General features: G+C 32.2%; 1 protein-coding gene across 1 annotated transcript in view; it reads left to right on the plus strand.

Annotated features, from left to right (window-relative positions):
- The window catches only part of LOC143069455 (uncharacterized), a 50,774-nt gene extending 33,565 nt beyond the window's left edge, over positions 1 to 17,209 (plus strand). The window contains exons 6-12 of the mRNA XM_076244097.1: positions 2,961 to 3,238; positions 5,284 to 5,500; positions 6,247 to 6,506; positions 9,365 to 9,563; positions 12,299 to 12,424; positions 14,365 to 14,444; positions 15,549 to 17,209. Of these exons, the coding sequence (XP_076100212.1) occupies positions 2,961 to 3,238; positions 5,284 to 5,500; positions 6,247 to 6,506; positions 9,365 to 9,563; positions 12,299 to 12,424; positions 14,365 to 14,432 (1,148 nt within the window). The 3' untranslated portion in view covers positions 14,433 to 14,444; positions 15,549 to 17,209. The remainder of the gene's footprint in view (positions 1 to 2,960; positions 3,239 to 5,283; positions 5,501 to 6,246; positions 6,507 to 9,364; positions 9,564 to 12,298; positions 12,425 to 14,364; positions 14,445 to 15,548) is intronic.
- Positions 17,210 to 25,436: the final 8,227 nt, after the last annotated feature.

The raw sequence follows: 25,436 nt of genomic DNA on the forward strand, positions 1-25,436 counted from the left end.
ATATTGGTCAATGTTTGTCTACCTGTATGAATATATGTTGATGGTCAAGGTTTGTCTACCAGTATGAGTAGATATTGATAATCAATATTTGTTTACCAGTATGAGTAGATATTGATAATCAATATGTGTTTACCAGTATGAGTAGATTTTGTTGGGCAATGTGTGTCTACCAGTATGAGTAGTTATTGATGGTCAATGTGTGTCTACCAGTATGAATATATGTTGATGGTCAATGTGTGTCTACCAGTATGAATATATGTTGATGGTCAAGGTTTGTCTACCAGTATGAGTATATATTGATTATCAAAATGTGTCTATCATTATGAGTAGATGTTGATGCTAAATGTGTGTCCTCCAGTATGAGTTTTATATTGACGGTGAAACTTTCAGTATGATATTTATGTTGACGGTGTGTCTTCCAGTATTAGTAGATTCTGATGTTCAATGTGTGTCTACCAATATTAGTAGATATTGATGGTAAATATGTGTCTTCCAGTATAAGTTAATATTGATGGTTAATGTGTGACTACACGTATGGGTAATTATTGATGGTCAATGTTTGTCTATAAGTATGAGTAGATATTAATGGTCAATGTTTGTCTATAAGTATGAGTAGATATTAATGGTCTATGTTTGTCTATAAGTATGAGTAGATATGAATGGTCTATGTTTGTCTATAAGTATGAGTAGATATTAATGGTCTATGTTTGTCTATAAGTATGAGTAGATATTAATGGTCAATGTTTGTCTATAAGTATGAGTAGATATTAATGGTCAATGTTTGTCTATAGGTATGAGTAGATATTAATGGTCAATGTTTGTCTATAAGTATGAGTAGATATTAATGGTCTATGTTTGTCTATAAGTATGAGTAGATATGAATGGTCTATGTTTGTCTATAAGTATGAGTAGATATGAATGGTCTATGTTTGTCTATAAGTATGAGTAGATATGAATGGTCAATGTTTGTCTATAAGTATGAGTAGATATTAATGGTCTATGTTTGTCTATAAGTATGAGTAGATATGAATGGTCTATGTTTGTCTATAAGTATGAGTAGATATGAATGGTCTATGTTTGTCTATAAGTATGAGTAGATATGAATGGTCAATGTTTGTCTATAGGTATGAGTAGATATTAATGGTCAATGTTTGTCTATAGGTATGAGTAGATATTAATGGTCAATGTTTGTCTATAAGTATGAGTAGATATTAATGGTCTATGTTTGTCTATAAGTATGAGTAGATATGAATGGTCTATGTTTGTCTATAAGTATGAGTAGATATTAATGGTCTATGTTTGTCTATAAGTATGAGTAGATATTAATGGTCAATGTTTGTCTATAAGTATGAGTAGATATTAATGGTCTATGTTTGTCTATAAGTATGAGTAGATATGAATGGTCTATGTTTGTCTATAAGTATGAGTAGATATGAATGGTCTATGTTTGTCTATAAGTATGAGTAGATATTAATGGTCAATGTTTGTCTATAAGTATGAGTAGATATTAATGGTCTATGTTTGTCTATAAGTATGAGTAGATATTAATGGTCTATGTTTGTCTATAAGTATGAGTAGATATGAATGGTCTATGTTTGTCTATAAGTATGAGTAGATATGAATGGTCTATGTTTGTCTATAAGTATGAGTAGATATGAATGGTCAATGTTTGTCTATAGGTATGAGTAGATATTAATGGTCAATGTTTGTCTATAAGTATGAGTAGATATGAATGGTCTATGTTTGTCTATAAGTATGAGTAGATATGAATGGTCTATGTTTGTCTATAAGTATGAGTAGATATGAATGGTCTATGTTTGTCTATAAGTATGAGTAGATATTAATGGTCAATGTTTGTCTATAAGTATGAGTAGATATTAATGGTCAATGTTTGTCTATAAGTATGAGTAGATATTAATGGTCTATGTTTGTCTATAAGTATGAGTAGATATTAATGGTCTATGTTTGTCTATAAGTATGAGTAGATATTAATGGTCAATGTTTGTTCAATAAAATGAGCAGAATCTGATCGTCAATCTAAGTTTACTAGTATTGTGGATATTGCATTTTTACAAATATTAAAAGTGTACGTAGGATCAATGTTTATATTATTTACTCCAATAATTGAAAAGGAAAACCGTTGTGTTGTTGGTAGCACATCTGACTACCAACACAGAGGTTCCTGGTTCTGCATTCTGGAGAGAAAATTTTAGGGACTGAATTTTCGGATCTTCCTTGACACAATCTAATAGTATGGTCTGGAGAATCCATGATAGTCCGTCGGAAGTGGATCATAAATGTCTGACTCGTGTTAACAGATAACAATATGTCTTGCATGTGAACGACACCCTTGTTGATTTCGAAAAAGAGCAGGCTAATGCCGCTACAAATTGCACAAGGGATTAAAATTAGTTGCAATTACTTGTTTCCAAATCCCCTATAAGGAAGTACACCAATCAACCATGGTCCCATTGCTTTCTATGTTAAATTCCTACATTTCAAGCAGACATACCTCTCTCATTTTAAGTTCAAATAAAGTGGCAACCATTGCATGTCAAAGTAACACTTTATGGTGTCTTGTACTGAAAAAATCAACATACCTTTAATGGCATATTAGAAAGAACTGGATCCCGGAACTTCGGATGTTCCAAAACAGGTACTTCAGATCTGACAATCAGAAAAAATGTACCCTCTTGTTAAAATTTGGTGCAGTTTTTTATAATATTCAAAATTTAAAGTCCAAAAGTGTTCTACAATGATCACCAAGTCCTTCAGCTTTCATTTGATGCCAAGAATACACAAATATCCTACATATTTTGAAAGTTACACTCATACGTAGAAACTATTTTGTGTTAAATATGTTCTTCTTTCTGGTATGTGCTCTCTGGCCGGGCTCGAATTAGTGGTGTTATACCATAAACAAATATTTTAAAACTAATTGAATTTGTTGTACATTTTAGAAAATGAAATACCTAAGATCTGTGGAAGAGAGGTAATACTTGATGGCAAAAAAACAGAAGTTGTCTATTTCAGCTATGATTTTATGGAATGGAAGAGCTTGGCTGAACAGAATATAACCTCTTGCAAATTTCGTGCTGTTGTTGACGTTTATAAACCCCCAATGTACGATCTGGAAATGACATTCCAAACAAACACATCTACGTCACTAGCTGCTGATAAATGTTTTTTTGAAGTCTTATTGTATGCTGGTGAATCTTCACTTGGTTCCCCAATTAAAGTAAGATACAAATAATTAAGTTAATATATACTTGGCACTCTGATTAAAGTAAGAGATCTTAAAGTTCAGTAAAAAGTAAAATAGCAAAACGTAGGTCATTTATCAAATGGTAAACACAAAAGCTCAAACACATCAACCGAATGCCTTTGCACAGGCATTTCCTCATGCAAAAAATTGTAAATTACACATGGTTTTATAGATAGCTTAACTTCTCACTTGCATTTCGGTCGCATATAATTCCATTATATTGACAACAGTGTGTGAGCAAAATAAACAGATTAATTGTCAAAAATTGGGGTATAGCAGTCAGTATTGCTTGGTACTCCAATGAAAGTAAGAGATTTTAAAGTTCACTTAATAATTGTTAGGTACTCTTATGACAGTAAATAAAGGCAACAGCAGTATACCGCTGTTTAAAATTAATAAATCGATAGAGAAAAAACAAATCCGGGTTACAAACTAAAACTGAGGGAAACGTAACAAATATAGGCTTTTAAGAGAACTACGACACAACACAGACACAACACCGAAACGTGACACACAAAAACGAACTGTAATGCTACAATGGCCATTTTCCCGACTTGGTACAGGGCATTTTATGGAAAAAAATTATGGGTTGAACCTGGTTTTGTGGCATGTCAAACCTCCCGCTTTAATGGCAGTGTTGATTATAACATTAAAATAACAACATTACACGACAGGGTTACAATAAATAAACAGATAAATGGGAGAAAATATAGGACAAATAAACAAACAAATAATAGCCATCAAAAGGAAACAGGGTAAACAATATTTTAGACGCCAGACGCGTGCTACGTCCACACAAAACTATGCACATTGACCTATAATGGTTTACCTTTTTTGAATTGTTATTTGTATGGAGAGTTGTCTCATTGGCACTCACACCACATCTTCCTATACATGCTATATCTATCAGATATAAAACGTTTGAAAGCCATAACAAGATAAGAGATTAAATAGTTTACTTAATCATTGCTTAGTTATCTAATGAAAGTAAGAGATCAAACAGTTTCCTTAAATAATTCTTAATTCTGCAATGAAAATAAGATATCAAAAAGTAATTTAATCATACCTGATTTCACTCCCGGTTTTTAGTGGAGTTCATGTTGTTTCTTGTTTCTTATTTATAACTGTTGATCTTAATGTCCCTTGGTTTTGTGAGTCTTTGTTTACTCCTTGGTTTTGATTGTTATTGTCTAAATAATGATAAATATAAACATTATAAATACAGAATATTGCAATTGGTCATGTAATAAGCATTCTGGGGAAATTGCATATATAATATAAACACGTATTCTGATAATATTGTACATGTTATATTAACACTTACTCTGGTAATATTGTATATGTAATATGAAAAGTATTTTGATGATATTGTAAAAGTAAAATGAACAAGCATTGTAATACAATGTCTGCTACACACTGTAATGTTTACATTGAATATGTTTATGCTTACTTGGGACAAGCACTACGTGGATCATTAGTTTAGATTATTTTAGCCATGGCGTTGTCAGTTTATTTTTGATGAATGAGTCTGACTGTCCCTCTGGTACCTTTCGCCCCTCTTTTAGAAAGGATTTGTCATCTTATCAATTATTTAAGGCAGAAAGTTTATTTAAAGATCCGGGAAATGACGAATAAGTCACCCCAAAAAAATGGGGACAACTAATAATTTAAAGCAATTTTCTGTCGACGACATGGGCAAGAAATGCAAAAAAAAACTCAAACTTCTTATGATTTGACTCTTTACGAAATATCAAACCGATAGATGGAGGAATTTCAGAAAAAATGCAGACAAAACAACCAGGTGTCCATACTGACAAACAAAGTGGAAATTTGTAGTTACCTTCTTATAAACAACTGATATTAGATAGGACATAAATTGTATATGATGGTTCATTTAATTGTCAGATGTACATAACAAGTGGCATGATTTGTAAATAAACGTTGTGCAAAGCTTAAAATTTGTATTCAATGAGGCAAGATATATCATTGATTATGATTTGGTCTTTTTATGTTTGCAGAAGTTTGATTGCACGCTTAAGGGATATGTAAAAATGAGATGGCCGACACTAGATTTTATATTAGTGTTCAGAGTTTTGGACAGTTTTAAGTCCCATCAGCATACAGGCTTGACTGGAAATGGAACAATACTGTTCTCAATGAAAGAATGTTCTAAGTGTGCTCTCTCAGATATAACTGGAGTTGATGTGATTCAATCTAAAATACCAACTTTCAAATGTAAGTATAAGCTTGGTCATTATAGTTTTGTTGGGGTTCGTGTTGCTTTTTCTTTAGTTTTGTGTGTTGTGTTATGTGAACTTTTGTTTAGCGTTATCAGTTTTATTTAAGATTTGTGAGTTTGACTGTCCCTCTGGTGTGTTTCGTCCCTCTTTAAGCGGTGTTTGTGAAGAATAGGGATCATATGATGTTTTTTTTTAAATCCTTGTGGTTGTTTTTATGATTTTTTTTTGGTTGGGAGTGTAGATATTGAAATATAGATTATTTGAACATTTGCCTTTGAAGAGCTTATAACATTATTTCTTGTTTTTCTTGAAAAAAAAATCACGTAACGTCAAAAGAAATTGATTATGCAATGTCATTTGCGATACATGTTAACGTCCGCAACGTCACCTGATAATCAAATTGTCGAATGCAATTGCGCACAGATTTATGCCATAAATGTTATCATACACTGAACTGCCAAAGTATCAACTGCGCTAAGTCAAAATATCTTAGCAATTTTGTTAGTTACTTCCCTTTACAGATTAAGCATGACGTGGACAGTGAATAGCTGTATTTAAAAATATTCTTATCAACTCGATATATCTGTAACCTTTTTATTCTTAGAAACAAGTGATCCAAACTTGCAATTGGACCTTGACCTCATTTTTATGGCACTTGATGGCAATGTTAAATATACCGCTTACATGGCAACATTACATGAAGGGAATACAGTACAAATTAATTGTATTTATCCATTTCAGTTAACTCTTCCTTTCCGTGTCGAATGGATGGTTGTTTGGAAGATTCCCTTCAAATGTTTAAATTAAAGCTTGCTCCAAATAGCCGGCATGAAAGGAATGATTTAGCATATAAAACATGCAGTGCCAACATAGATGTACAGAGCAGTACGAAGAAGATATGTTTCTACCTAGCCCTTTTAAGCAATACCATTCAGTGTAGGAGGGAATCTAGAGACAACTACCTGAAACTTCTAATTCAAATGGACTCTTTTTTCACTTTGGTAAGTTTTAAGGAGTATTTCCGACAAGGACTTTATATTGGTCCTTCAACTGAGGAAATATAAAATATACATACATATTGATTGATTATTATTTGCTTATCATCCAGCGGCAAAAGCTTCATACATATTCAGGAAAAATAAATTAACAATTAAAAACCAATTGTGCAGAGAACAATGAAGGTCTTTCCACATCAAAGAAATTTTGAAAAGAAACTGGTTACTTTATACTGATGCGATACATAAGTGGTTTTGATATGCTTTTGATTGAAATAAGGAAGATAAAAGTCTACATCCGGTGAATTTTAATGTCTTTTCCAGTCTCATATAATAGCTTCTTTCACACGGATTCCGAAAATATATAGTTCCTTTATACTTTTCTCTTTAAATCAAGAGATAATTGGTAGTTTCCGGTCGATCGTAAGTCATTGATAGTCTTGAGTGATAAGATAATGTATCTAATTTACAAAATATATGAATTCCGAGTACTTTTTCATGAAAAAAGTGCAAAAAGGCTAATTCCGGTTTATTCAAGGTCACTTCCGTTTGCCATTTTTCAAGGTCATATGTCACCCAACCTTTTTTAAAAGGTCATATTGATTAATAATGAACCATGTTGAAGAAATAATAAATTAACCTTAGAATTAAACCTTTCAGGAACAGTAACTCCTATAAGATTACATTGGATTGTTTCAGACCAATTGTAACATATCATTATTACAATGAAGCAAACATTTTGCACGTGTTCTTTCATATATATCTTTAAAAGTGTAGGAGAAAATGCAAAAATTAGCAAAAGTCAATATTTTGAACTTGACCTTGACCTTTGACCTTAACCTGATTTTCTTTCTTTTTTTGGGATCAAGGACCTCAAATCAAAAGATCTTGGGTTTCTTTAACTTAAGGTTTACAAGATAGAAATGCATATAACTTATATCAAATGCATAAGGGGAAATAACTATTATATGGAGTGTTCATTTTGCTTCCGTCAAAATAGGACAAATCATGGGAAGGATATAACGAGTAATTCTATCAAATAAATTTGTCGCTTTCTTTTACTGTTACGGAGGAGATGCAGGTACAAGGGACACAGTGTTTTGGGAGATAACTCTTACAAAGAATATTGTTTGTCTAAGCCGGGTGAAATTTAAAAGCGCATAACCTATACGATACAATATGAGAAATATCTAAGTGACATATTGCGAAACAATTATTTATCGCAAGAACAAAACTGGGTGGAAGAAAAAAAAAATTCAGAAGAAGTACCATAGGACTTTCCACAGAAAAGTGGAAAAACCTAACTAAAGAAATATGCAGTGTTTGCACAGTATACTGAAAAAATTGAATGTTTAGAAAGCTTGACTGACATAATTGAAATGAGGGTATATTAGATTAGAAAGAAATTTGGCTTACAATAGACCACCTTTGGACCCTCTGCAGAGAGTTCGGGACCATTTCCTCAAGTGATATCCGATTTGCATGCACACTATAGAAATAATGAGATGTGGTATGATATATTAACGAAAGACCTTTTGAATATGATTGATACACAGAGAGGAATAGTTCCAAAGTAATGTCGGAAATAGACTTTTGGTTAGAATTAATTGTTAGAACGTGTTTGTGTAAATTAGTCATAGAATGTTAGGAGAAATGTGTAAAATATTCAAATCATTAAATATTGTACAGTTAGCTTTTGTGTCTTCTGTATATGCGATAGCTTTCATAATTGGTGAAATATTTTATCGTGATGGATATTTGATTATCTCTTCTTTTTGTTAATGACTCTGGATTTATCATTTTTCATGGTATACAAATTTGTGTGAACATCGAATTGGAAAGAGTCCCTATTTTTTTTTATCGTCATATGTTATAACTTTAGTATTTTGAAGGTATACAATACTTTATGTTATGTATATCTAAGAGTTCCACATTTAATCGTCATAGCTTAAGAAACCAAAAAAACGAGGCTCACAGAGCTCGTATCCTGTTTCCTAGCAAGAAGCAAATAGAAAAAAATTGATGTTGATGACAATGTTAATATATAGTTTATATCCTGTTATTCTAACATAGCGCCCTTCCAACGCTTTGAGTACACACCCGTGGTAAAATATGAAAATATTGGTTGGGCTGTTCCAGTTGTATTCCCGAGTCATGTGTTTGTTTATGAATGAGTTTCCCGAGGTCATAGAACGCTGACGTCAGAATATAAGCATTTACGTAACAATACACGCTTATTAAACCGAAAATCATCAAAACAAGGAAACGTAAACAAACGATGCTACAATGTGTTATAAGTCATTTTGTTTTATACAAGACGTTTAAGTAAACTGATTATTTAAATTCATCTAAACCTATCTAAAAACGTAATTGTAAATAGTTTAATCATGTCACTAATTCAGTTTGTTCCATTCTTTTGCGTCAATTTGACAGTGCGTTTATTTATGGGAGCGGCAAATAATGCTTTCACGTAGAGCGCTTCGATCCAAAGCAATTGCCGTATTTGTCCTATTTGAATCGATAAAGGAACAACCAACCCGTGGTCAATCACGATATATTCAAGCTGCCATGAATTACTTTTTAATTTAATCATAGAACTTTTTTTTTCATTCGTCATTGCTGTCCATGTTTTGTTTAATGGAAAGGACTCAAAGGCCCAAAATGAACGGTTATGAGAACAGTGATGTTAACAATTCATTCAAGATGGAAGCATGATAACTGGAGACATTGCTCTTTGTTATTGTAAAGTATAGATAAAGTACCATTATTTTTGTACAAAAGTTGGCTGATTGCTGAATAAGATAAAGACTTCAGTAACTATCAACATAGCAGTCAAAATCACTGGTTCCTAATTTATTTTCTAGGTTATTAAATGTGATGACCTTCAGGGATGGTGGTGTTTACCGCAGGATTTACCAAAATTTAAAAATCTGACAATAACATGGGACTTCAAAACACGTATCTATGGCTCCATTACAGAAGAGTTATGGATACTCTCAGTGTCCTCTGTAAATAACAGTCAATCATGCGCACAGCCTATCATTTACACAACACCAACACCAGGTAATATATTATTTTAATTATCATCTGTAAACAACAGTCAATCATGATCACAACCAATCATTTACACTACACAAACACCAGCTAACTATCAATCATGCTCACAGCCTATTATTTACACTACACAAACATTAGGTAAGAGTCAATCATTCTCACAGCCTATCATTTACACAATACCAACACCAGGTAATATATTATTTTAAATATCCTCTGTAAACAACAGTCAATCATGCTCACAACATATCATTTTCACTACACTAACACCAGATAACAGTCAATCATGCTCACAACCTATCTTTTACAATACAACAACACCAGGTAACAGTCAATCATGCTCGCAGACTATCATTTACAATACAACAACACCAGGTAACAGTCAACCATGCTCGCAGACTATCTTTTACAATACAACAACACCAGGTAACAGTCAATCATGCTCGCAGACTATCTTTTACAATACAACAACACCAGGTAACAGTCAATCATGCTAGCAGACTATCATTTACAATACAACAACACCAGGTAACAGTTAATCATGCTCACAGACTATCATTTACAATACAACAACACCAGGTAACAGTTAATCATGCTCGCAGACTATCTTTTACAATACAACAACACCAGGTAACAGTCAATCATGCTCGCAGACTATCATTTACAATACAACAACACCAGGTAACAGTCAATCATGCTCGCAGACTATCTTTTACAATACAACAACACCAGGTAACAGTCAATCATGCTCGCAGACTATCATTTACAATACAACAACACCAGGTAACAGTCAATCATGCTCGCAGACTATCTTTTACAATACATCAACACCAGGTAACAGTCAATCATGCTCGCAGACTATCATTTACAATACAACAACACCAGGTAACAGTCAATCATGCTCGCAGACTATCTTTTACAATACAACAACACCAGGTAACAGTCAATCATGCTCACAGCCTATCATTTTCACTACACCAACACCAGGTAACAGTCAATCAAGTTTACAGCCTATCATTTTCACTACACCAACACCTGATAACAGTCAATCATGCTCACAATGTATAATTTACACTACACCATGGCCAATACAAGGTTACATTAAATCATGATCACAACGTATCGTTTACATAACTTTTGTATTTGGGCGTCACTGGTAAGTCTTGTGTGGACAAAATGCACTTCTGGCTTATTGGAAATTTTAAACTTGTTGCCTTTTGTTAGCTATTATTCGTGTGTTTATTTGTCAATTGTGTTCTCTTTTTAATTTATATTGTAGTCCTGTAATGTTGTGTTGTCATTTTAATGCTATATTTCACATGGCCATAAAAGAGGGAGGTTTGGCATGCCATAAAACCAGGTTCAACCCACTATTTTTGCTTTTGAAAATGTCCTGTACCACGTCAGGAATAGGGCCATTGTTATATTATAGTTCGTTTTTGTGTGTGGTACATTTTAACGTTGTGTCCTTTTTTTTCTTCTCTTATTTTTGAGTGTGAATTTACATTACTATAAGACGTGTCACGGTACTTATCTATCCCAAATTCATGTATTTGGTTTTGATGTTATATTTGTTATTCTCATAGGATTTTGTCTAATGCTTAGTCCGTTTCTTTGTGTGTTACATTTTAATGTTGTGTGTTGTTCTCTTATATTTAATGCGTTTCCCTCAGTTTTAGTTTGTTTCCCCGATTTTTTTTTTTGTCCATGGATTTATGAGTTTTGAACAGCGTTATACTACTGTTGCCTTTATTTACACTACATCGACACCAGGTAAATTATAATTCGTTAACACTTCACCAGACATAAGTAATATATCATATCAGTTTTTGTAATAATAAAGAATCAGATGAAAATTCATTCATACTACAAAAAAAAGTAAGATCACAAAAAAACTAGGGGAAAATCAATTTGGAAAGTCCATAATCACATGGCAAAATCAAATAACAAAACGCACCAAAAACGAATGGATAAGAACTGTCATATTCCTAACTTGGTACAGTCATTTTCAAATGTAGAAAATGGTGGATTTAACCTGGTTTTATAGCGCTAATCCTCTCACTTTAATGACAGTCTCATCAAATTCCGTTATATTAACATTGATGCGTAAACTAAACAGACACAATAAATAAAATAGTCAAAATATGGGTACATCAGTCATCATCGTATAACAATATTAAAGTATGTAAGAATAAATATCAGAAATAGACCGAGATTGAAAATAGTCCAAAAGTTGTATATAGAATTTATAAGAATCCATAGAATAGTTAATTCTACTATCAGTCCTCATCGTATAACAATTTTAAAAGGAACAATTTAACAGAAAACAAAAACATCTATCTACAAACACATTCATTGATTTGAGTGTCTGACGTCAGAAAATTTTATACGTCACATAAATTTGTTGTTCAATGTGCATACAATCAATTTTAAAATTTACATAGGCAATGTTAGCATATAGGCTTAAAAAGTCAAAAGTATGTTAGAATAAATTACAGAAATAGACCGAGATTGAAAATAGTCCAAAAGTTATATACAGAATTTATGAGAATCCACAAATAGTAAATTCCACTACGCGATTGAATGAACAGAACAAGTTAATATATCATATTACTTTTGTTGTTCACTAAGAATAGAGATTAATAAAATTCACAAAATATGCAGAAATCTTTATCGTAAGTAGACATATTGTATTACCCTTTGAAAACCTGCTCTAAAATAAAACAGTTAGTATTTTTAAATAGAAAAAGTCACTCCCAAGGATTATAGCACAACTGCAAGAATACTTGGAATAGTGTTTGGTGTATTGTCAGCTGTCTGCTCAACATGTGCAGGAGGATATTGCTGCTTCAAGAAGAGGACATCAAAAGGTAGTTTACTGATTCCCCCTCTTACCCCTTCCCCTCATAGTTTATAATATTCTGGTCCATAACGAGTGACATTTTGTGTTGCAAGACACATTTTAATGAACTTTTTTTTCTTGAATTAAATTGCTGTTAAGCAATTTTAAGACCTTCACCGTTGACTTGGTGTTCATTTCAACTTTCCAAGACTTTTAACTGTTATATGTTTCATATTAAGGATTTTGGAATCAGAATTTTCGGATTGTTTTCTTTAAAAGAGATAAACAAACATACATTTGTAGTTATAAGATTTAACAAACTATCCGTTAATTTTCCCCTCAAAATCCTGTGGTATTTTTTTGGCGTTTACCTTACGATACTGAAAGTCAATATTAATCAATATCTATATTTAGCATGACGTCATTATAAGAATTCCAAACGTGTTATTATAATCTTTGTTTTATAATACCTTGTCGAGAAAAGCAAAAATATTTCAGAAACTTTGTTTTGTAAAAAAGAGCAATACTATTACTCAGAGTTTTTTTTGCAATTGATATTTAAATTTTTCGAACATATTATATATTGTAGGCTTCAATATCTTGGTAAAACTTTCTCAAGAAACCATTTTGCCTAAAGCTTCCATGCATGGAGTGAGCCAAGGCTCCATGTTGAAGACCGTACTTTAAACTATAGTGGTCTACTTTTACAAATTGCGACTTGGGTGGAAAATTGTCTCATTTGGCACTCATACCACATCTTCGTATATCTATAGAATTTGGTTGCCATCATAATTTTCGTCATTCCTTGACAACATACTTTATGTTTTTTGAAGAAATTTTGGACTTTTACATTTTTATCCATAAGACAACTTAAGGATGAATTCCTCTGACGTTTCAGTCTCGTTGAAATATCGTTCTGGAATTATTTCCAAAACATGTGATACAAGTGGAAATGGGTGAGAGGTACAACAAATGATTTTACTAGGAAGGTGTACATCCCATATCACTTTTTACTTTTTCGATTTCTTGCATATGTATTTTTAAATCATTCATAACAAAACTGTTGAAATAATATCTTTTGTTCTTAAAACAGAGAAAAAAATTACAAATTTATGAATATAAAAGGCGGTCTTATTCTTCAGAGCGATCAAGACTCATTTACGAAGAGTTTCTAAAATCATTTATACATAATATGTACTTTCATATAATTGAAATTAATATTTTACTTTGTACTACTGTTTTCCTAAACAAGATGATTCAGGTTGTGAGTACATATTATAAACTGATGCTTGTTTTATAGTATGACTCTCCGGGAACTGTACCTAGCTTTAAAATATGTACAGCTTCTTGTTACATTGACAATGATTCCATTAATGATACAGTAATTTTCTTACTTTCATTCAGCGTGTAAATGTAATTTTTTTTTATCAATAAGTCTTCCTCCAATTATTTTTATCTAAGCTTATACTGTAGTTAATCTTTCTTGTGCAATTAGATAAAGGATATATGTACAGGTTTGGGAAATGTTCAATTTATCTTTACAAGCTTTTGAAATCTGAGGACATAGTTATTATGTAGATGTGGATTTCCAAAACAATTTATCAGTAGTTATGCGACTTATAATTTAGGAATCTGGTAAAATTTGGTTTGCTTAGTTACAAATCAGGGGAAGCGTGCCGTCAGTGTGCCTGCTGACAATATATTTAATGTATGTTTATTGTTTTATTCTGCAGTTTAGCATTCGAGCTTAAATGTTCAATTTGTAAAACTCCCACTCGTTTAGTTTATAATAAGAATCGACATTGCTATTGATACTGCAATATGTGAAGACATCGAAATTTATTTATTTATACTATACTTGTATCGCTTTATGTTACGTTTACACCTGTGGTTGAATAGAAAAAAGTGTGTTTTCATGATAAAATGTCATTTTACAAATTACCTATGTAATTATATTGACTTCATTAGCAAAAGCAGATGCTGTTCCTGGTGATGCCAGCTTGTCTATGGTGGAAAAACACGACGAGAGACTTTAAAAGTATATTTGGGTAAGTGCAATAGTTTGTACGTGAATAGAACCTTCTTAATATAAAAAAAGAAGATGTGGTATGATTGCCAATGAGACAACTATCCACAAAAGACTTAAATGACACAGACATTAACAACTATAGGTCACTGCACGGCTTTCAACAATGAGCAAAGCCCATACCGCATAGTTAGCTATAAAAGGCCCTGATAAGACAATGTAAAACAATTCAAACGAGAAAACTTACGGCCTTATTTATGTAAAAAAATGAACGAAAACAAAATATGTAACACATAAACAAACGACAACCACTGAATAACTGACTTGTGACAGGCACATACATAAATAATGTGGCGGGGTTAAACATGTTGAATTCCTTTCCCTTCAAAATAAAAAATATTAACAACCAGATTAAGATACAGCATAAAATTTAAACAAGTATTAAACACTATGCAATGTAAACAGTTAAAAGTAAAATCACAAAAATACTGAACTTAGAGGAAAATTAATTCGGAAAGCTCATAATCACATGGCAGAATCAAATAACAAAACGCATCAAAAACGAATGGACAAGAACTGTCATAAATACGTCTTTGGGCTAATTTCGTGATTTTCAAAGTCCTTATCTGAATATGTGTAACATTAGCTCAAATGTTTGAAATATCCATATACTGGTTTTTGTTTAATTTGCATATTTATCAAGGGATAAACAAATGAAACATCGATTCAATACCAAATTAATGTTTTTGTTTCCATTAAATGCATTGTCTTTCCCGCATATATTGTATAGTGAATTCATTGCACATATAAACACAAAAATGAGCACAATTAAGGTTCCGATAGACATCTCATAAGGGTAAAACTTTACTGAATTATAAATTTAAGATCAAGATTTGTAAAGTATTTACATACAGATTTATGCTGATACATACAGATCATGTTCACAAAATAAAATCTGTAACAGATGCAAAGATCAAAGCTGCTAATGTCACTTTTAAATAATGAACAGAAATTTGTCATGGTTTCCAAAAATCTATAAACTATTTTTGTTGGTAATTCAGGCACTGTAGAATATCATTATGAACTGCAAACTTTCCATTCAATCGCTACCAATATTTTCTTGCAGAACTTACAGACAAATGACAGCTATTATATTGACTGTATAAACATCTGTGATAACCAGTCACTGACTGTATACCAAACCTTGTTTGAGAAGTTGATAAAATGTGTCTGTAGATATATAGTTAGGAATTTATATATGAATTTACCATTTTTTATTTTTTTTTAGTGTTACTGTATAATTGACATAATCATGGCTTGTGTTTGATACCAATTGTGCTTTCTATGCACACATCAGTGTAGAAATGATCTACCTCATTCAATGTCTCGTTCAAATATTTTCATACTTGATTCTGAGACAATTACGATATATTCCAACTATTCTTATTTAGTAATTTGTACTATATTGTTATGTGATTGATATGTATGTAGACATGCCATTATCATCTTAAATAATTTATATCATATTGATATTAGTTTGGTGCTAACATGCTTATATGGACTTGGGCATTATTGTTTTTATTTCTAGAAATTTAGACTATGGTGTTATCTGATTGATGTTTATGTTGACATATCATAATTGTCTTTGATAATTAAGACTATACTGTTATGTGATTAATGACTTTGTAGACATAGCATAATGGTCTTTGATAATTAAGACTATACTGTTATGTGATTGATGTCTTTGTAGACATAGCATAATGGTCTTTGATAATTAAGACTATACTGTTATGTGATTGATGTCTTTGTAGACATAACATAATGGTCTTTGATAATTAAGACTATACTGTTATGTGAGTAATGCCTTTGTAGACATAGCATAATGGTCTTTGATTATTAAGACTATATTGTTATGTGATTGATGCATTTATACACGTGCCATAATTGTCTTTTATAACTAAGACTTTACGTTATTATTTCATAATGAAATTAGATTGGTGTTATTTTTTTTAGATGTTGTAAATAAGACTATGTTGTTATCTGATTGGTGTATTTGTAGACGAGCTTTAATCTTTTCTAGTAATTTAGACTATATTGTTTTCTGATTGATTTGTATATAGACGAACTATAATCTTTTCTAGTAACTTGGACTATATTGTTTTCTGATTGATTTGTATGTAGACGAACCATAATCTTTTCCTAGAAAATTAGACTATGCTATTAACTGATTGATTTGTATGTAGACAAGCTTTAATCTTTTCTAGTAGTTTAGACAATTTTCCTATCTGATTGATTAGTATGCGGACGAACCATGATCGTTTCTAGCAAATTATACTATCATTTCTAGTAATTTAGACTATATTGTTAATTGATTGATGTATTTGTGGACGAGCTTTAATATTTTCAAGTAATTTAGACTATATTGTTAATTGATTGATGTATTTGTGGACGAGCTTTAATATTTTCAAGTAATTTAGACGATATTTTTTTCTGATTGATTTGTATGTAGACGAACCATAATCTTTTTTGTAAATTAGACTATGTTGTTATCTGATTGATTTGTATGCAGACAAGCGTTTGTCTTTTCTATTAATTTAGACTATATTATTTTCTGATTGATATTTGTATGTTGACGAGCTTTAATCTTTTCTATTAATTTAGACTATACTGTTTTCTGATTGATTTGTATGTTGACGAGCTTTAATCTTTTCTAGTAATTTAGACTATATTGTTATTTTGTTAAAATTGAAAAAAATTGTAAACAGTAAATTTATAAATATAACCTTATCAATGACAATACATGTCAACACAAAAAGTGCTGACTACTGGGTTTGTGATACCATCGGGGAAATAAACTCCCACCAGCAGTGGCATCGACCCAGTGGTTGTAAACAGTTATAAAAAATACCAGTATTATAATTTAGTACGCCAGACTCGCGTTTCGTCTACATCAGACTCATCAGTGACGCTCATATCAAAATAGTTATAAAGCCAAACAAGTGCAAAGTCGAAGAGCATTGAGGATCTAAAATTTTAGACTATATTGTTATGTAATTGATTGGTATTTAGACGAGCTTTAATCTTTTCTAGTGATTTAGGCTGTATTGTTTTCTGATTGATTTGTATGTAGACGAGCTTTAATCTTTTCTAGTAATTTAGACTATATTGTTATCTGATTGCTTTGTATATAGACGAGCTTCTTTCTTTCTAGTAATTTATAGATATAGGAAGATGTGGTGTGAGTGCCAATGAGACAACTCTCCATCCAAATTTGAATTTATATAAAAAAAACACATTATAGGTCAATGTACGGCCTTCAACACGGAGCCTTTGCTCACACCAAACATCAAGCTATAAAGGGCCTCAAAAGTACTTGTGTAAAACCATTCAAACGTGAAAACCAACGGACTAATCTATAAAAAAAAACGAGAAACGAGAAACACGTATAAACTAGTATCTCAATTGTTTGTAAAACAATTGAAAGGTCTTTCCTGTAAAAGTGATGTTTTCGTAATGTACTTTGTACGACCTTTCGTTTGATATACGACAAGCATACCTTCTGAAACTTTTCGCTTTTAACACTTAATGACCTCATCCGCCTACATTTGTGAGATCGGAATTATGATATATGTAACATAGAGTAGATGTGCTTTCATTTGATATGCGACAACGCCATGTTTTAGAAAGTTTAATTTTTACACTTAATAACCCTATCCAACTAATTTTTGGAGGTCGGGAATTTAATATTTTATATGTACACATCATGACCTTTCATTTGATATACAACAACCCTATCTTAAAAGAAAATTGCTTTTTTGCACTCAATGACCCCATCCAACCCATTTTGGGGAGACGTCAGTTTGAAATTTGAAATGTACGCTTTAGGCTCTTTCATTTGATATGCGACAACCTTATCATCTGAGAATTTGAATGTTAGCACTAAATGACCCAACCCGTCCCCCTGGGATAAAAAGGGGGTTTAAAATTTTCATTTTTAAGTAGAGTTTATTAAGACCTTCAATTTGATATATCAGATGACCCCATTTGACAAAGTGCAAATAATGATGCAATATCAAGTATATAAATAGATGTTATGAAACTTACAAAGTCAATGCAAAACATGAAAATTTCAAAATGATTTTTTTTGGTGTTTTTTTTCCATAGAATGTTTTTGGTATTTGGTCAAACATATAACTATGTCAACCTCTTCAATTTCTTAAACATTTTAAGTGGTAAGCTGTTGCTGATTCAAAAATACATGCCGCCGCTCGCAAAATTTCAAACTGCATTATCTCTAAAACGACAATAGATATCTCAAATCTGTTAAATGGTAAATGATCTATATACTACAGTTAAAGGACAACATGATAAAATAAGAATTGGGACAATTTCAAAGTTCACCAAGGTCACAATTAATTATCAAATATATGATGCAATACCAAACTTGAGAACCGGAAGTCGTAGAGACATGGGACTATCACAATTCAACTCAAGACCAATTGACCTTTCAAATATCACAAGGTCAAGGTCATAGTACAATTTGAAGGTCAAGGTGAAATTTCATCATGACCTGACATTGACCTCAAATTGAAGGTCTTGAATTACTGATCATCTTTGCAGTTTATAGTAGGTTGATATCTGTTACCTTTAAAAAGATATACACACAATACTAGACTTTTAAGAATCATCCCGTTGTAACTTTTGAACAGACGGTTGGACATTTTTGGGCTTATTATATAAAATGTAGAGCTCGTCGAGAGGAACATTTTATACGCTGTGTGTCGGCAGCAAAGTCTTATCGTTTTCCTAATATGTAAGCTTGAAATTGCAGCGAAATTTTTTTTTGCACTCTTTGACCTTTGACCTTGGGTGCAAATTAAAGGTCACATGAACTTAAGATTATTGGTGTAGGTCCCAAGTCTTTACGACTTCTGGTTCTGGAGATACAATTTTTCAAAAATTGTGTATATTTTTTCAAGGGAAATAACTCCTTATAACGGTTAACAACACAATGATTGTATATGTTTATTAACATTGCCATCTGGTCTTGTACATGTTGCCGTTTTCAAATCGATTCTATCTTAAATACTTTTTGAGAAAAATGCAAAAGAAAGAAATTGCTTCAAGGGGACATAACTCTCAAAGGGAATGATGAAATCCTTAGCAGTCTCATATGGTAACACATCATAATGAGATCTAACTTTTGTTCAAATAAGGTCATAATATCTTTAAAAACAACGAGGGGGGGCAGGTTGAAAAAAATCAATAAAAGGGAGATAACTTCTAAAGGGGATGATGAAATCCTACACAGCCTCATCTGGTAATACCTCATGATGAGATCTATCGATGGTCCATATTTGGTCTTGATGACATCAATAGAAACGGGGGGAGGGCATTTAGAAAAAATGTTGGAAAAAAAAAACATTAGAAAAACAGTAAGGTCTTTCCCCACGTAGGGGAAAGACCTTAATTATATAAACAAACGACAACTACTGTACAACAGATTCCTGACTTAGGACAGGTGCAAACATTAGCTGCGGGATTAAACATTTTAATGGTACCAAACCTTCTCCCTTTTTCTGAAACAATAGCATAACATTACAACATAGAAAAACACGCATAAATATCAATTTGCAGGATTCACTCAATCAAGAAACTAAATTAACACACTATGAACGAATAAATTTGATCTGCGATATTTGAATGCAAATGCACAGTTAAAAAAAATATTAGGGACAAACATTCAAGGCCAAAAAGCAAACAAAAAAGTCCAAACAAAGCCATGGCAAGACACCACTGCAAAAAAAAATCAATTTTGAAAAAAAAACGGTTTTACAAATTTAGTCCTAGTATCTATTATGAGTTTATTTATTAATAATATATACAGGTAAATGAAAAATAACTTTGTCGTTTTAGGTATCCTACTTATGTGTATAAATTTCTTCAAATACTTAGGAATACCAAAAACGTTCTGTCATATAAATACATAATTTAATACTGGATACAAATTGGGGTGAATATCAACAATAAAACTATACAATTAGAGCTAGCTAAAACTTCCCTGTACGGATTTAAGGAGAATAATCTTGAAGTTTATACAAATGTAGTACGAAGAAGTGAAAATTTGAAGATATTCCAAATAATCAAAGTTGGTATATAGCCAAGATCCATATTAATATAAACTAACAAAAAAGCCTTATAAACAGTAGAAACAGGTCGAATTAACAAGAAAATACGATTTGATAGTACTCGCAGTTACTGACAGCTAGTTAAACGCCAAAAAACCAATCAACAATAAAAAATCATGCATCAGAGACTCAAATTAACTAAAACAAATCCCAGGGATTTAGTATTTTAACGTCATGAACAGTCAGAGAAGACATGACTTGTACAATGCCAAGAAAAAATGTATCGACAGGTAGTAGGATAGCGAGGAGCGACTTCTATACAGATAAGAAATTTACGTGTTTGTTTCTCTATACATCTCGTCTCAAAAGAAATACAATTTAGGTATGTTTTAATTTGCTATTGACAACATCGATATAAGTGCCAATGTAAACTGTATTCAGAGATATAATTACAATATTGGTACGATCTTTACTTATAAGTTTGCTTAAAGGTTCGATGAGTTTACACGGACCACATATAGTGCTGTGACTGAAGGAAGATTTTTTTTACTTTAATCTCCCCACCGAACACACACCTATATAATATATCATTCGAAAGAGGAAACCTTGTGCTATAACATTATGCCTGTCGTCAATACTTCATATGGTCACAATTTTTTTTAATTGAGGTCAAAGGTCATATGTACCAATCTGTGAAAATTTTATAGGGTTTCAATTTTGACATTTATTTCTATTTCCAATCTCTACCTCAATACAAACGATACTGTTTTAGCTTTAGAAATGTTTGTTATTATACACAAACATTAATTATAACAATTTTTTTTATAAAAAATGTCCGTAAACGACGTTTTATATACAAAACTGCAAAAATCCAGTTTTCAACCCATAAAATGTTTAGAGCACCGTAGCTTTATAAATATTCTCAATTTCAGATTAAAATCAAGAGTCATGAAGGACAGTACTTCCAAATTATTTTTAAAACTATCATATTGGGTGTGGTATCAAAACGAAGCAATAATACACTACAGTCAAATATGACCTCAAATTGATTTTTACGGATGGTTCTGATTTTTCAAAAGAATACTTGTAATGTTGCTTCTGTTCTTCCAAAATTATTGCGGCTTTCATAGTATTATCTGCTGTTGTGTATTATTCTCTTGTTCTTGTCTATTACATGATCGTTCTGGTATCTGTAACCCCCCTTTTATCCTTGGAAACGTACAACAATCTTCAAAGGTATTCTATATAAAAAATAAGATTTGGTATGAATGTTAACGAGACTTTTCTCCAAAAATTACCATCTGACACATTAGTTAATACTTATGTGTCACCGTACTGCCTTCAACAATGATTAAAACATATACTGCTTGGTCTTCAATTCCCAAAATAACAAATGTATACGAATGATGTAACATCCTTATAAATGAACAAAATACATTAAGAAAACACACACAAATATAGCATATAGAAAGAAACAACAACCACTGCATAACAAGCTCAGGACTTGAGACAGACACATACAGAATGTGGCGGGGATTAATTATTTTGGAGGCACGCAAACCCTCCCAGAACTTGAAACATTGTGTACCAGCTAGTGCAACAAGCAACACATTTACGCGTTATCTCCGTCATCTTCATTTTCAGCAAGAATCACAAGACGTGTATTAATGATTTTACACATTTCACTTGCCTGGCATGGACACAGGTCTGTACATGAAAGGTTCTGCTCAAAGCAAACACATTCTTTTGAGCATACAGATTTTCCTATACAAGTACAAACAAGGTCTTGTAGGAAGTCCGAGGACATTTGTCCCTCGAAAAACACAGGCTTCAAACCATCCTTATCAATCCATCCAAAATTTAACGGAGATCTAATAGGTGGTTTTGGGAGGTGCGATGATATCCATATGCTTGTCTGCAAGGATGCTCGAAGCAAATGTTGTGTAAATGTTGATTCACAGGGGGGAAGCTTGGCCAGAGACGCATCTTTAGTTGTCGCTTGTTTTCCACGCATTTTATTGAGGTCACTGTGAAGGTTTTTGAATTTACCCTTTTGATCATACAGCATAGCAACAAACTTTCTTGCAACTGAAACAGATTCCTCAACATCACAGTTTGCCAGGTTTACTAAATCGGACACATCACAACACACCTGCTTCAGAACTTTGAAAACCGTTTTTTTACCTATACCAAACATTGCCGATGTGGTGTCACATCCTGAAATTGCATGTACTGCAGGTAAGCATTGACTTACGATGGAATTCAAAGAATTGAATAGTTCATGTATAGGTATAATGGACATGGCATCCTCGGTCAGTGTCAACGATCTCTCATTACCACGTTTTATCTTAACTGGTTCAATGGACGATTCTTTGGAATTACTGACTTTGAAAACTGCCCGTGCCATTGAATGAAATGTTTTTTTCCATCTATTGTTTCTGTATTTAAATCAATGTTATCGGCACCTTCTTGAACAAGACCCCCACCATTTGCAACATGGGAAACATTATAAGGAACGTACACACCATCTTGGATTCGCTCAATTTCATGATTGGCAACACTTGTTAGATACCGTCGAACTTCACTATACGAAGCACAAAATCCATTGACGTTCAATGTTTCAACAAGGTGTTTCGAACCAAACTCATGATACACTTAAAAGGCCAATCCTAAATGAAAAGGAGTAACACTGTTTTTGGCCACAGAAAGAATAGACTCAACAATTGCGAAGCATTTACGCAATTTCTCTGGTGCCACTTCTTGTGAATATGCTTGGTTGTATACAGTATCATCAAGTCACCATGAAATGAATTTCAATAAAGACGAAGGCATTGGCTGCATTAAAGAAGGAAGAGACAATTCATCCGAAGTTGGGTACTCGTCTGTGGAAATCTGTAGAGTTTCGATGTCTTTCCTTAATATACTTGCAGCGGAATGCAATATCTGTTCGTTATTTGTGTCTATTGAAGTTGACATTGATGCCTGCATTTCTGAGATTTTGATGTCAGTTTTCAAAAGGAAGGGGATTGTAGGTACGACGTAAGGAACATATCCGATATCATTAATGAAACGGTTATTCCATAACGGTCAACCAACTCGTGATGGCGTCCGTAAAATTTACGAAGAGATGATTTCAACTTCACCATTTGGAACTCTTGATTTAATAGCTTCCTTGTGAGCAACAACCCTCTATCAAGAAAATCAAACAAATGCCAAAAGTAAAAACAAAATTAAAGCGAAAATCCCAAAATCAGAGAGTAAATACTGATAAACCATGGTTTGACTAGAGTGTAAAGAGCTATATGCCGATTATTGTAAAAAAAAATACATACCTTTAATGGTCAAAAAACATTTAATAGTCATATAGATTTGAACAGTGCCAAGAAAGCGTACAAGAAGTATGAGTGTAAGCTCAAACGTAGTTACAAACGGCAGGAAGGCTATATGTTGTGTAAAGAAAGACAATCCAAGAAAATTTTATTCATTATTTAGGAAACAAGTGTGGACACATATGAGTGTGGATAGTATGTTTCGATGTTTGACAGTGTCTTATGACAAAAGGAGTTCTATGTTTTTCCTATATGGTGTTATTAGTTGTGTTGCACGATGACAAACAATCTGAGCATTAGGAGTGTTGTTTATTTATTATTTAGTTTTTATGTTCAAGACGGGCAAGGAAGAGACATTAATTGCATTAGGGAGCTACCATTTGATATATTTTGTGATGCATACGTGTCACTTTGATGTCATAATCATGATTAAATTGATTAAGTTGAGCTAAAATAGCTATTTAGAATGTTAGAAACAAATGTATATATATATTGATAAAAAAACTAGTATAAGCAATTTGGACTTAATAATCTAATATAATAATATACCAAAAAGTTACTTTATCAAAAATACATTTTGTAGCTTCTTTCAGTAACACATCTGGTAGCAAAATTTCTCTTTTTGTTACGGATCAGTGGCGGCCATGGGAATCAACAAATTTTGACAAAGGGGAGGGGAGGGGGGCATTAACTCTTCAATGCATATATGCTTGTAATTATTTCCTTTTATTAAGTATCAACATAAAAAGGGGAGCCTGGCCCCGGGAAAAACCTTAGATTCGCCTCTGCTCGTATAAAATAAAATGATCAGATCTCATAATGTAGAGCATTTTTAGCAGTTATGCTGCAATTGGAAGAACTTAAACTACATGTAGTAATGCAAATTATTTGTAATCATTTGCAAAATCAAAATAAATTATATGTTAGTCTTATATAATAAACATTTTTCTAGTGAATATATCATTTAATAGATTTATTATATATTTCAAGGTGCAGTTAAAAATTTGTGAAGTAGCTATCTTAACTATCAAATTAAATGCCTCAATTAAACAAGCATATTATATAAGAACTTACCCGAATATGAAGTCTGTCGTATAACAGGAAGAATGACTTTACGTTGAGATAATTCTTTGAAGTATGTCTTCAACATCTTACTATCAGTGTAAGGATAGGACATATTTAACAGTTCTAATGTCTGTTTTAAATTGTCTGTCTTGTTATTTAGGAAAAAAATCAGAGGAAATGCGATTTAAACATTACTGACTTTTTTTAATATTTCAAAGAAATTGTATCAAGTGTTACGAATAGCAATAAGAGACCCGAAGTGATTCATAATGAATGTGTTTTTGATGAACTAGATGCAGATATTACTGCTGATGAGATTATAAAGGCAATTTATGAACTTAAAACGGACAAAAGCCATGGTACAGACTGTTTGCTGAATGAATTTTTCATTGAATACAAGGATTTTATTATACCACATTTATGTACTTTTTTTAACGCTGTATTGAATAGTTGATATTTCTCGTCATCATGGTCAGCTGCCATCCTGGTACC

Source organism: Mytilus galloprovincialis, chromosome 3 (genome assembly GCF_965363235.1).
Source record: "Mytilus galloprovincialis chromosome 3, xbMytGall1.hap1.1, whole genome shotgun sequence".
NCBI lineage: Eukaryota > Metazoa > Mollusca > Bivalvia > Mytilida > Mytilidae > Mytilus > Mytilus galloprovincialis.